This window comes from Lepidochelys kempii, chromosome 7 (assembly GCF_965140285.1).
Source record: "Lepidochelys kempii isolate rLepKem1 chromosome 7, rLepKem1.hap1, whole genome shotgun sequence".
Taxonomy (NCBI): domain Eukaryota; kingdom Metazoa; phylum Chordata; order Testudines; family Cheloniidae; genus Lepidochelys; species Lepidochelys kempii.
This window is the reverse complement of record NC_136386.1, coordinates 2,397,627-2,410,973: the sequence shown is the minus strand read 5'-3', so window position 1 is coordinate 2,410,973 and position 13,347 is coordinate 2,397,627. Positions and strand designations below refer to the sequence as shown.

Here is a 13,347-nt window from a genome sequence, read left to right as displayed (position 1 = left end):
TTTCTTATTACAATATGTGATGATTTACACTATGCTGGCTAAGTAAATGAATAGTATTACTGGGGGGAGGGTGGAAATGGGGGGGTGTACGTGTACGCACGTTCATACGTGCTGGGGGTAAAATCCTTGCCCCATTGAAGTCGATAAGAGTTTTGCCATTGACTACAATGGAGCCAAGATTTCACCCTGAAAGAATTACATTAAATGGTTTACATTTATATTAGAAACTCCTAGTAAATGAGTTCATAACCTCTTAACTAAAGCAGATGAAAGAAAACTATACATATGGATCAGTATAATATGTACATTGATTAATGTAAGTGGAAATGTATTGCCACTTATTTATTATATCACTGATATTTCAGTCTTTTAATGGGTATTACAACTCCACAGAATCCCTTTGAATACTGAATATACTATAAGTGGCTGCTGTTTTAAAAGGATGTAGCCAGAGACACATCTGTGGAAAGGTTTCTTTATGTCCTTTTGTTTTTTATATAATACAGTCAGTTTTCCACATGCTTAAATATATTAAGTGTACAGAGTAGTTTATAAAGTATCATTTCAAACTTAAGAACAACCCTAAAAATTACAAATTAAACCCTCAAGTGCAAAGCAACTTCACTTCCTTAAGCTGTCTTCTGCCTCCACCCCAACCAGTACCTTTTCTAAGAGAGAATACATAATTAGCCAAGCAGAGAACGTACTTTTATTACTACCCCATTTGAGATTCCCAGGGGGATTTCTATGTCTATATGTCATAAAGGGCATCCAAATGTCACGGAAAGTTTCTCTTCTGCTTTGTGTAGCCAATTACTTAATTTTATCATTCATTCATTGTGTGATGTTATGATTAACTAACATGTCGTGTCATATATAATCATTGTATGTTGAATAGAATTAAATTGTAGGATTATAGAAGGATAGGATTGATTGATAGTCTGAAGTGATAAATATGTATTAGGTATCTAAGTAAGTAGGGCTGAAACACAAGGCCTACAGTCTGATGCCTGTCAGATTTTAGCTTAGCCATACTAGGCCTTAGGCTTAAGAAATGCTTGACATAAGAAAGTGACCAAAGAATAACCCGATGCCACAAGATTATGGGAAAAGATGCACCAACGGGTGGTACTGTGAAAAATTAACCACAGGATTAATTTTTGATTACAAGATACCCAGTAGTCACATTTTTCTAACACATGGCCTAACCGAAGGGTACACGATGTAAATGCTAATCAGAATAAAAGGAACTATAAGCAACCTATGAAAAACAGGGTACCCCAATATTCTTGGGGGACACAATATAGATAAGGAAAAAAGGGGTTGACCCTTTCACACACATGCGCAGGGTATTAGGTATAGTCAGAATCAAATTATAAAAGAGGATGCCTGGAATGGGAAAAATGAGGTACCTTTGGGAATACTCCAGCAGGAACCACCTATCTATTGATGATCAATCTGTGGAGGACCCATAAGACCTTAAGACTATTTTGGAAGATGTAAGTATGACTACAGCTGTAACTTGTGCATGGATATTTTTAGGATTTATATATGCTTGGATAATCATAACCTTATTGGTAACTTTAATAAAATTGATAAGGCAGACAAGACGTTGTGAATGTCTGTTACTTTCCTTGATCTTCATGTATTCCTAGAGAGTCTAGATCTGAGACAAATGACAGAAGTAACTTTCACTCTGAGCTTGAAACTCTACCCACTAGAGTCAGACCCATGGTGGTATAATACACAATTACTGAAAATAGTAAATTAACTAAATTCACTTTACAAGGCTACTTTTGTGTTCAACACATTACTCATTCACAGACTGAGCTGGACATCAGCATTATCCATTCTGCTATGGAAGGTTGTGTGTCACTTTTCCAATGCCTTCAAATCACATTTAGCAGACATATTAGCTATTTTTAAACTAGATTTTATAAAAATTCTAACCCTAAAGTGTGATGCATTGGACCTGAGTCCAGAGAGAGCTACAACTTACTGCCTCAAATATATTCCAATTTGTGTCATGATTTAGCCCCAAGTTGGTGAACTGTTTCCCAATCACAAAAGGGCATAGTATCCTCCTAACCTTGTCCTTATAATCACCAGCATAATCTCTCACTGTTGTGATTTGTAAAGGTGGCTGTAGTGACAACAAAAGTAACCAGAAAAAATAGTCACCTGGTAGAGAAACTTAATTAAAGGGTGAACAAAGTCATGCTGGAAGCTTCCAGACACTTCAATCGCTAAGGGCCTCAGTGCGACTCTCTAACTGCTTTCAAATGTGATGCTTCTTCTCAGGGCCCCAAATACTGTGTCTCTGAGGGTATGTCTACACTACGGAATTAGGTCGAATTTATAGAAGTCGTTTTTTTAGAAATTGGTTTTATATATTCGAGTGTGTGTGTCCCCACAGAAAATGCTCTAAGTGCATTAAGTGCATTAACTCGGCGGAGTGCTTCCACAGTACCGAGGCAAGCGTCAACTTCCAGAGTGTTGCACTGTGGGTAGCTATCCCACAGTTCCCGCAGTCTCCGCTGCCCATTGGAATTCTGGGTTGAGATCCCAATGCCTGATGGGGCTAAAACATTGTCGAGGGTGGTTCTGGGTATATATTGTCAGGCCCCCGTTCCCTCCCTCCATGAAAGCAAGGGAAGACAATCGTTTCACACCTTTTTTCCTGAGTTACCTGTGCAGACGCCATACCACGGCAAGCATGGAGCCCGCTCAGGTAACTGTCACCATATGTCTCCTGGGTGCTGGCAGACGTGGTACGGCATTGCTAAACAGTAGCAGCAACCCATTGCCTTCTGGCAGCAGACGGTGCAATATGACTGGTAGCCGTCATCGTCATGTCCGAGGTGCTCCTGGCCACGTTGGCCAGGAGCGCCTGGGCAGACATGGGCTCAGGGACTAAATTTGGAGTGACCTGACCAGGTCATTCTCTTTAGTCCTGCAGTCAGTCCTATTGAACCGTCTTATGGTAAGCAGGCAGGCGATACGGATTGCTAGCAGTCATACTGTACCATCTTCTGCCGGCAGGCAAGAGATGAGGATGGATAGCAGTCCTATTGCACCATCTTCTGCCGGGCAGGCAAGAGATGAGGATGGCATGCAGTCCTTCTGCACCGTCTGCTGCCAGCCAAAGATGTAAAAGATAGGTGGAGTGGATCAAAACAAGAAATAGACCAGATTTGTTTTGTACTCATTTGCTTCCTCCCCTCCCCTGTCTAGGGGACTCATTCCTCTAGGTCACACTGTAGTCACTCACAGAGAAGGTGCAGCGAGGTAAATCTAGCCATGTATCAATCAGAGGCCAGACTAACCTCCTTGTTCCAATAAGAACAATAACTTAGGTGCACCATTTCTTATTGGAACCCTCCGTGAAGTCCTGCCTGAAATACTCCTTGATGTAAAGCCAGCCCCTTTGTTGATTTTAGATCCCTGAAGCCGAACCTGTAAGCCGTGTCGTCAGTCGCCCCTCCCTCCGTCAGAGCAATGGCAGACAATCGTTCCGCACCTTTTTCTGTGCGAACGCCATACCAAGGCAAGCATGGAGGCTGCTCAGCTCACTTTGGCAATTAGGAGCACATTAAACACCACACGCATTATCCAGCAGTATATGCAGCACCAGAACCTGGCAGAGCGATACTGGGTGAGGAGGCGACGTCAGCGCGGTCACGTGAGTGCTCAGGACATGGACACAGATTTCTCTGAAAGCATGGGCCCTGACAATGCATGCATCATGGTGCTAATGGGGCAGGTTCATGCTGTGGAACGCCGATTCTGGGCTCGGGAAACAAGCACAGACTGGTGGAACCACATAGTGTTGCAGGTCTGGGACGATTCCCAGTGGCTGCGAAACTTTCGCATGCTTAAGGGCACTTTCATGGAACTTTGTGACTTGTTTTCCCCTGCCCTGAAGCGCATGAATACCAAGATGAGAGCAGCCCTCACAGTTGAGAAGCGAGTGGCGATAGCCCTGTGGAAGCTTGCAACACCAGACAGCTACCGGTCAGTTGGGAATCAATTTGGAGTGGGCAAATCTACTGATGGGGCTGCTGTGATGCAAGTAGCCCACGCAATCAAAGATCTGCTGATATCAAGGGTAGTGACCCTGGGAAATGTGCAGGTCATAGTGGATGGCTTTGCTGCAATGGGATTCCCTAACTGTGGTGGGGCCATAGACGGAACCCATATCCCTATCTTGGCACCGGAGCACCAAGCCGGCGAGTACATAAACCGCAAGGGGTACTTTTCAATAGTGCTGCAAGCTCTGGTGGATCACAAGGGACGTTTCACCAACACCAACGTGGGATGGCCGGGAAAGGTACATGATGCTCGCATCTTCAGGAACTCTGGTCTGTTTCAAAAGCTGCAGGAAGGGACTTTATTCCCAGACCAGAAAATAACTGTTGGGGACGTTGAAATGCCTATATGTATCCTTGGGGACCCAGCCTACCCCTTAATGCCATGGCTCATGAAGCCGTACACAGGCAGCCTGGACAGTAGTCAGGAGCTGTTCAACTACAGGCTGAGCAAGTGCAGAATGGTGGTAGAATGTGCATTTGGACGTTTAAAGGCGCGCTGGCGCAGTTTATTGACTCGCTTACACCTCAGCGAAACTAATATTCCCACTGTTATTACTGCTTGCTGTGTGCTCCACAATATCTGTGAGAGTAAGGGGGAGACGTTTATGGTGGGGTGGGAGGTTGAGGCAAATCACCTGGCTGCTGGTTACACGCAGCCAGACACCAGGGGGGTTAGAAGAGCACAGGAGGGCATGGTACGCCTCAGAGAAGCTTTGAAAACCAGTTTCATGACTGGCCAGGCTACGGTGTAAAAGTTCTGTTTGTTTCTCCTTGATGAAACCCCCCCGCCCTTGGTTCACTCTACTTCCCTGCAAGCTAACCACCCTCCCCTGCTCCCTTTAATCATTGCTTGCAGAGGCAATAAAGTCATTGTTGCTTCACATTCATGCATTCTTTATTCATTCATCACACAAATAGGGGGACAACTACCAAGGTAGCCCAGGAGGGAAGGAAAATGCCACACAGCACTTTAAAAGTTTACAACTTTAAAATTTATTGAATGCCAGCCTTCTTTTTTTGGGGCAATCCTCTGTGGCGGAGTGGCTGGTTGGCCGGTGGCCCCCCCACCGCGTTCTTGGGCATCTGGGTGTGGAGGCTATGTAACTTGGGGAGGAGGGTGGTTGGTTACACAGGGGCTGTAGTGGCAGTCTGTGCTCCAGCTGCCTTTGCTGCAGCTCAACCATACACTGGAGCATACTGGTTTGGTCCTCCAGCAGCCTCAGCATTGAATCCTGCCTCCCCTCATCACGCTGCCGCCACATTTGAGCTTCAGCCCTGTCTTCAGCCCGCCACTTACTCTCTTCAGCCCGCCACCTCTCCTCCCGGTCATTTTGTGCTTTTCTGCACTCTGACATTATTTGCCTCCACACATTCGTCTGCACTCTGTCAGTGTGGGAGGACAGCATGAGCTCAGAGAACATTTCATCACGAGTGCATTTTTTATTCTTTCTAATCTTCGCTAGCCTCTGGGAAGGAGAAGATCCTGTGATCATTGAAACACATGCAGCTGGTGGAGAAAAAAAAAGGGACAGCGGTATTTAAAAAGACACATTTTATAAAACAGTGGCTACAATCTTTCAGGGTAAACCTTGCTGTTAACATTACATACATAGCACGTGCTTTCATTACGAGGTCGCATTTTGCCTCCCCCCCCGTGTGGCTACCCCCTCAACCCTCCCCCCTCCCCTGGGCTAACAGCTGGGAACATTTCTGTTCAGCTGCAGGCAAACAGCTCAGCAGGAACAGGCTCCTCTGAATGTCCCCTGAAGAAAAGCACCCTATTTCAACCAGGAGACCATGAATGATATCTCACTCTCCTGAGGATAACACAGAGAGATAAAGAACGGATATTGTTTGAACGCCAGCAAACATACACTGCAATGCTTTGTTGTACAATAATTCCCAAGTACGTGTTACTGGGCTGGAAAGGTAAAGTGTCCTACCGTGAAGGACGCAATAAGGCTGCCCTCCCCAGAAACCTTTTGCAAAGGCTTTGGGAGTACATCCAGGAAAGCTGCGAATGCCAGGGCAAAGTAATCCTTTCACATGCTTGCTTTTAAACCATGTATAGTATTTTAAAAGGTACACTCACCGGAGGTCCCTTCTCCGCCTGCTGGGTCCAGGAGGCAGCCTTGGGTGGGTTCAGGGGGTACTGGCTCCAGGTCCAGGGTGAGAAACAGTTCCTGGCTGTCGGGAAAACCGGTTTCTCCGCTTGCTTGCTGTGAGCTATCTACAACCTCCTCATCATCATCATCTTCTTCTTCGTCCCCAAAACCTGCTTCCGTGTTGCCTCCATCTCCATTGAAGGAGTCAAACAACACGGCTGGGGTAGTGGTGGCTGAACCCCCTAAAATGGCATGCAGCTCATCATAGAAGCGGCATGTTTGGGGCTCTAACCCGGAGCGGCCGTTCGCTCCTCTGGTTTTCTGGTAGGCTTGCCTCAGCTCCTTAAGTTTCACGTGGCACTGCTTCGGATTCCTGTTATGGCCTCTGTCCTTCACGCCCTGGGCGATTTTGACAAAGGTTTTGGCATTTCGAAAACTGGAACGGAGTTCTAATAGCACGGATTCCTCTCCCCATACAGCGATCAGATCCCCTATCTCCCGTTCAGTCCATGCTGGAGCTCTTTTGCGATTCTGGGACTTCATCATGGTCACCTCTGCTGATGAGCTCTGCATGGTCACCTGCAGCTTGCCACGCTGGCCAAACAGGAAATGAGATTCAAAAGTTCGCAGTTCTTTTCCTGTCTACCTGGCCAGTGCATCTGAGTTGAGAGTGCTGTCCAGAGCGGTCACAGTGGAGCACTCTGGGATAGCTCCCGGAGGCCAATACCGTCGAATTGTGTCCACAGTACCCCAAATTCGACCCGGCAAGGCCGATTTAAGCGCTAATCCACTTGTCAGGGGTGGAGTACGGAAATCGATTTTAAGAGCCCTTTAAGTCGAAATAAAGGGCTTCTTCGTGTGGACGGATGCAGGTTTACATTGATTTAACGCTGCTAAATTCGACCTAAAGTCCTAGTGTAGACCAGCGCTGAGACCCACTCCCCCTAATGGCCATTAAATCTTCCTCCGCTGGCCAATTATCACCCTCCACAGCAGAAGAAAAAAACAAAATCTGACTTCTGCTAACGGATCACTTGCTCAGCTGATTTATCACAAGAGAGGTTCTTCTCAAAAGGGCCATCTGAGAGCAACCTGTTCATTCAGCCCCCACAAGAACAACGGGAGACAACAGCTCTTCATGGAAGTCTCTGGAGCATCACATTCTTTGTCAGCCTCTGATGAAGGCGAAACTCTTAGTTATGAAGAACAACATGGAAACATTACAATTAATCTGAAAACACACTCTTCAAATGTAGTCTTCCCATGAGATTTTAATGAGTTTAATGACACTGTTTGGGAAGTGTGAAGCACCTGTGTTATTCTGCTATTCAGAACCAAAAGAAAAAAAGTCTGACACAGGGTGTGAAATTTCCTAAAGGACCCGTTTTAAAATTAATTTAAACTCCTAAGATACTTAACAGATTTAATTGTAAATTCTCTGAAAATTTGTTCTATGCTCAGAGAGTAAGTGCTGTAATTCTGGGAAGAATATGCTATAGTTTTCTTATATATGAAAGAGGTTGAATCCCTAGTTTAAGTACAAAACTCCACCTTAACTATTGAACTGCAACTAGTGCCTCCATAATATGTATATTAGCAGATAAACAGCGCCCCATTTGTTGGTGTATAATATGTAGCATAGTTCATAAACTACTAGATTTAATAAGGCTGTTATGCATTCCAAATTAGTGCAGGGTAAAATTTTTCTGATTTTTTTTGCCAAAAAATACAGATTTGGGTTGACCAAAAACATTTAATAAACTTGTGAGAAATTTGCCAAATGATTTTAGTCAAAAAATTTTGAAAAAAAATTGTTTAGTTTTGAAACTTTAAAAAAACCAGAACATTTCATTTTGAAATAGAAATGTATTTTTACTATGATTTTTTTTGTTTTGAGGTTTCAGTTTAAAAACTAAAACCTCAAAACAAATCTAAACATTTTTAAACATTTTGCTTCAGGTCACACAAAACATTTCATTTGACCTGAAAAGTAAATGAATTTTGTTGGTTCACTGAAAATTTTGAAAAAAGTAGTTTCAGGCTGACTCAAAACAAATGTTTCCCCCTGGGTTGGCTCCCAAACCAACAAAAGACAAAAATCAGTGATTTGCACTGCTCTGCTCTGTATGGCTTCCTAATGATCAGGTCTTAACAAATGGGACCAGGAGCAGGCCGTCTATGGAGGACATTAAAGCTGCTGTGGAAAGTAAGCAAGCAAGAGTGCAAAGTTTCTTTAAATCAAAAGAAAAAGTGCAGATTTATAATTGTTTTAGAGCAATTATATGATAAGTGGGGATTTCTTTTTTAAGCACTGTCCAAAATATTATCTGTGTTTACATTAGGGACTAATACATCTAGGCAAAAAGGAGAACTTGATATCTCTGGCTGATTAGAATGCATTCATCTGACAGATTAACTTTTCATGCAATAACAGCAAAGCACTGATTAATGTATAAAACTCTCTCTTATGCTTTTATAAAGGTCATATTAAGCTGCATGTTCTAGTAAAGATTGTCTCCTACTGAAAACTCCTTAGGTGCTTATAAATGTGGAGAAGACACATAGTGGTAAAGACTTGAGAAACGTTTTACAACAATGTACATTTGGCAACACTGTTTACTTTTCAATGAATTTGCTGGTTACATGAGCCAGAAAGGAGTGTAAAGCTCTAATATACTCAAACAACAACATGCAGTAATCATTTAACATTAATATCAGAACAAGAAATCTAATGCAGTGGTACTCAACCAGGAATCTGGGGCCGCCAAGCAGGGCCAGCATTAGACTCATTTGGGCCCAAGACAGAAAGCCAAAGCCCCACCACATGGGGCTGAAGCCCGGGGCCCTGAGCCCCACCACCCAGGGCTGAAGCCAAAGCCTGAACAATGTAGCTTTGCAGGGCCCCCTGTGGCGTGGAGCCCCAGGCAATTGGCCTGCTAGCTATTCCCCAATGCTGGCCCTGGCTTTTAGATGCAGAAAACCAGCTGCTGTGGCCCAGGTGGGCCCTGGAGATTTTATAGCATGTTGGGGGGGCCTCAGAAAGAAAAAAGGTTGAGACCCCCTGATCTAATGGATACTTTCCACAATGGAGAAAGTGAAGTGCTAGAATAAACAAGAACAGAGATGGCACATGATTTTGCATAGCTAAAGTCAAATTATTTGTTGTCATATTTGTTGTGAATTTAGCCCTTCTTCTTGGCAAACCAATCCTGATTTCTGCAAACACATTCATCATTTGGACAAACAATTTTCAGCCTGGCGTACTGCATCCTGTTCACTTTGAGGATTTGCTATTCCTTATTCATAGTGTGTGATTGGTCACTTAAGTCATATGGTATTGTAACTACTTTCTGATTGGATTACTGAAATTTTTTAAGGTAGAGAATGAGGAATACCAAATAATGGACCTTTAGCATTAATTTTTGGGTGCATATCAGTTTGTACTAAAAATAGTTTTAAGATTCACAATTTTGGGGTTCAATAACACCTTATACTTGTTCACAGCCACACATAATGAACCTTTTAAGATTCATGCGCACCTTGTACTTCATGTATTCACACAATTGTGTGTCCCCAAAAGTAATATAAACCAAACTCAAAGCTTTTATTTGTGAAAATATTTGCAAACTAATTTCTTAACATTTGACTAGCCCTCCTAACTACACAGTTACTGCTAAATACTATATATTATTCAGGGGAACTAATCTGCCTATGCATGATGGGGCAAATGCTCTGGTGATATAAATAAGCAGAATACAAATGACGTAACTGGAGGAATTTACACCTGCAGAAAATTTGGCTCAGTAACTCCATCAGAAAAAATGCTAATTACAACAAAGTGTTGCAAATTACTATTTCTAAGTAATGTATACATAAGGTGTGTTGCGTCGCTAGACTTTATTTAAGAATAGGAAATCTCATAATTTGATACTGGTAAAATGTTTGTGTTAATTTATCTTTTAATCAAACTCCAAAATTCCTGGTTGTCACTTATTTGAGAAGCAGTGAAAAGAACTATCAGTGTTTTATATTTATACAGTGATTTTCATCTGTTTGAACTCCATAGCACTATACTACCAGCTGATTCCTGAGCGATGGGACATTATAATGGAAGGCTCAGGAAGCACTCCGACAGTAGTTTTTGAAATATATACCACATATATTGAAGGTGGGGAACTATCCCACAAAGTCTGAGGTCTTATTCTCATTTAAAACAAAAAAGGGTTGTAGAACATAACTAGTATGTTAGAAGTCACCTCCTTCCAAATACCTGTCAGATTTTGATGGCTTCCCATGGAACACAACAAGGACTACCTGACTCCTCCTGAAATGAGAAAGATGACTGACTGTTCATTACTGTGACTGTTCAAAATTACAGTTCATCAGTAAATATAATACCCTCAGTGCCTCTGGTATGAAATTAATCTATCATCACTACACAGTATACAATTCATTAATTACTAACCACTGTCAGATGTAGCAGCCATGAAAAGAAAGGCATCTGCAAAGCAACAACATATATCTGCAAAAGAAATGTCACCAACAATCTTATAAAAGCGGAACTTTGATTAAAAAGACATAAAACCTAATAACTCCATCTTCCAGTTACCTCTGTAATGGGGAATCTTAAAGCTGGGAAAATTCAAAAGAAAATAAACTGCTAAAGTATTCTGAGAACAGCCATAGAGAAGAATTACAATGTAGAAAGAGGGAGGAAATCGTCGATACAGATCCTACAAAGAAGAGTACTTACTTATATCACAGATATGATGCAACCTACTAATGGCAACACTGCAGCTAAAATACTGGAGGAGAAATAGAGAAACTGGACACAAAAGAAAGGTGCTAAGAGTGTAAGAACTAAGAAACAAGGAGGAAAAGGACAGGAAAGCAAAGCTTGTGCTAACACAAGAGACAGGGAACTGATAGAATAAAGCAAAGAAGGTTTGAGAATATCAAAGCAATGAACCATGCTGGCAGACACTGCATGAGCTACTTATGGTGCTAACTCTAGCAAACCTGGAGCAGCTAGTTTGCTAAATATTGGAGATCAGGGTGGAACATAACATATGTCAAAGTAAAACCATTATATATAAAAAGAAAAGGAGGACTTGTGGCACCTTAGAGACTAACCAATTTATTTGAGCATAAGCTTTCGTGAGCTTCCAATGAAGTGAGCTGTAGCTCACGAAAGCTTATGCTCAAATAAATTTGTTAGTCTCTAAGGTGCCACAAGTATTCCTTTTCTTTTTGCCGATATAGACTAACATGGCTGCTACTCTGAAACCTGTCATTATATACAAGTTATGTCTTGCCATAAATTAAGAGCAATCATTTACTTTCAGACTCAAATTACTTACTTTAGGCTAAGGGAAAACACCACAAGAGAGAACAAAGGTATAGTCTGCAGAAGAGAGATGAATTTTGGGTCTGAATTTTGGGCCTCGCATCCCTCCCCTAATATAGTGGGAGTCACACACATACTGATGGGTAGATAGCTCTTCATTCCAACCACAGCAGTCCTGCCAAAATTAAGACGTTTTAATTTTTATTGAATGAGTTATAAAAGTCCTGATACATTCAGAACCATCAAAATACATTTCCCCGAGTAAAAATGTCTATACCATTCATATATAACACACGCACATCCACTTCTCCCCCATGTAAAAAGAACATTAGGGTTGCAAAGTCAAGCACTCTAAAGTTAGGAAATAAAAGAATTAAGGTTGCTATTTTTTCCATTGGACCTCTGTCCATGTACAGGAGGGACAATGCTCACTTAATGAGCCACTATGCAATATTTTGTTTTCTCCTCATTCTTCAGTATGTAGGTGCTGCCTTATTTACTGCACACTTCAAAGCCTGCTCTGAAGACAGAATTATTAATTTCCTCATGGCCTTTTCTATAGTGCTCATTGTTATAGTATCTGAGTGCTTCCCAAACATTAATCTATCTTCACTCTATCTCTACTGAGGTGAGGGGGTGGTGTCATCTCCATTGTACAGATGGGGAATTGAGGCACAGACAGATTAAAGTCAAAAATATCCTGTATCTGTGTGCCCAATCTGAAACACGTTGGAGCTGATTTCTTTCATAGATTCCAAAGCAAGAAGGGATCACTGTGATCATCTAGTCTGATCTCCTGTATAACACAGGCCAGAGAACTGCCCCAAAAATTATACCTGTTTTAACTAAATCTCGATTTTAAAATTTTCAGTGATGGAGAATCCGCAAGCTTTGGTAAATTGTTCCAATGATTAATTATCCTCAGAGTACTTAGTATTATACAGCACTTTATACGTTCAAAGCACAACCTCCACTGACTTCATTTGCAGTTGTGAATGCTCAGCACTTCTGTAAATCAGACCCCAGGGTATAAAATTGGGCACCCAGAAAATGAGGCACACACAGTTAGTGTTCATCTGTGGAAAGTGGTTTAAACATACATACCCACTATCACATAGCAACAGAGGCAGGGATAGAATCCAGTTCTCCAGGGCAGCTTTCAACTCCCTTAACCATGAGACTGTCCTTTCTCTTTCTGTAAACTCCTGCCTCATTCTCTACACAGCGTCTAACACCTGTAGCAACTGAGGCAAGGGTCCTACAAACAGCCTCCAGTCCTTCACTATGCTCAGTTCATCCCCAGAACAGGTCAATCCTGTGCACTTAATGAAGCAAAGGATCCTGTGCAAAAAATAGTATGTGATCACATAATTAAAGAGTCTATCGTAAAGTGTATGCAAAGTTGTGGCATTTCCTTACACCTGAGTGCTTGACTTTGTTATTTTAATGTAATATTTTTGTGTCGTTTCCAAGGCTTTTAAAAAAAATGAAAAAACCAAGCAAGTATGTCATGAGGCATCATACTGATACCCACATGGTTCATCAGCAGAGTTGGACTCTTTAGATTCACCATACAGATTACTGCTACTTGAGCTAATGCAGTAACTGGTGGCAGTAGTAGGCTGTTATCCTCTATATGGACCAGTACTAAAGTGGATGATACACTTTGCCAGTGGTTTTCACATATATTTGCTGACAGCAAAGGAATGGTGAAACTCAGAAATCTTGGGTTCGATTCCAGACTCTGGAAGGGAGCATGCTGTAGTGGGCACACACTCTTCTGCCATTATCCCCTAAATGTGAC

The 13,347-nt window shown here is 42.2% G+C and overlaps 1 protein-coding gene across 1 annotated transcript in view; it reads right to left on the bottom strand.

Moving 5' to 3' along the window:
• Window positions 1-5,014: 5,014 nt before the first annotated feature.
• The window catches only part of LOC144930712 (uncharacterized), a 28,419-nt gene continuing 20,086 nt past the window's right edge, over window positions 5,015-13,347 (bottom strand). The window contains exons 3-6 of the mRNA XM_078853536.1: window positions 11,557-11,718; window positions 10,467-10,520; window positions 6,184-7,388; window positions 5,015-5,598 (exon numbers count right to left, since the gene is read on the bottom strand). Of these exons, the coding sequence (XP_078709662.1) occupies window positions 7,265-7,388; window positions 10,467-10,520; window positions 11,557-11,718 (340 nt within the window). The 3' untranslated portion in view covers window positions 5,015-5,598; window positions 6,184-7,264. The remainder of the gene's footprint in view (window positions 5,599-6,183; window positions 7,389-10,466; window positions 10,521-11,556; window positions 11,719-13,347) is intronic.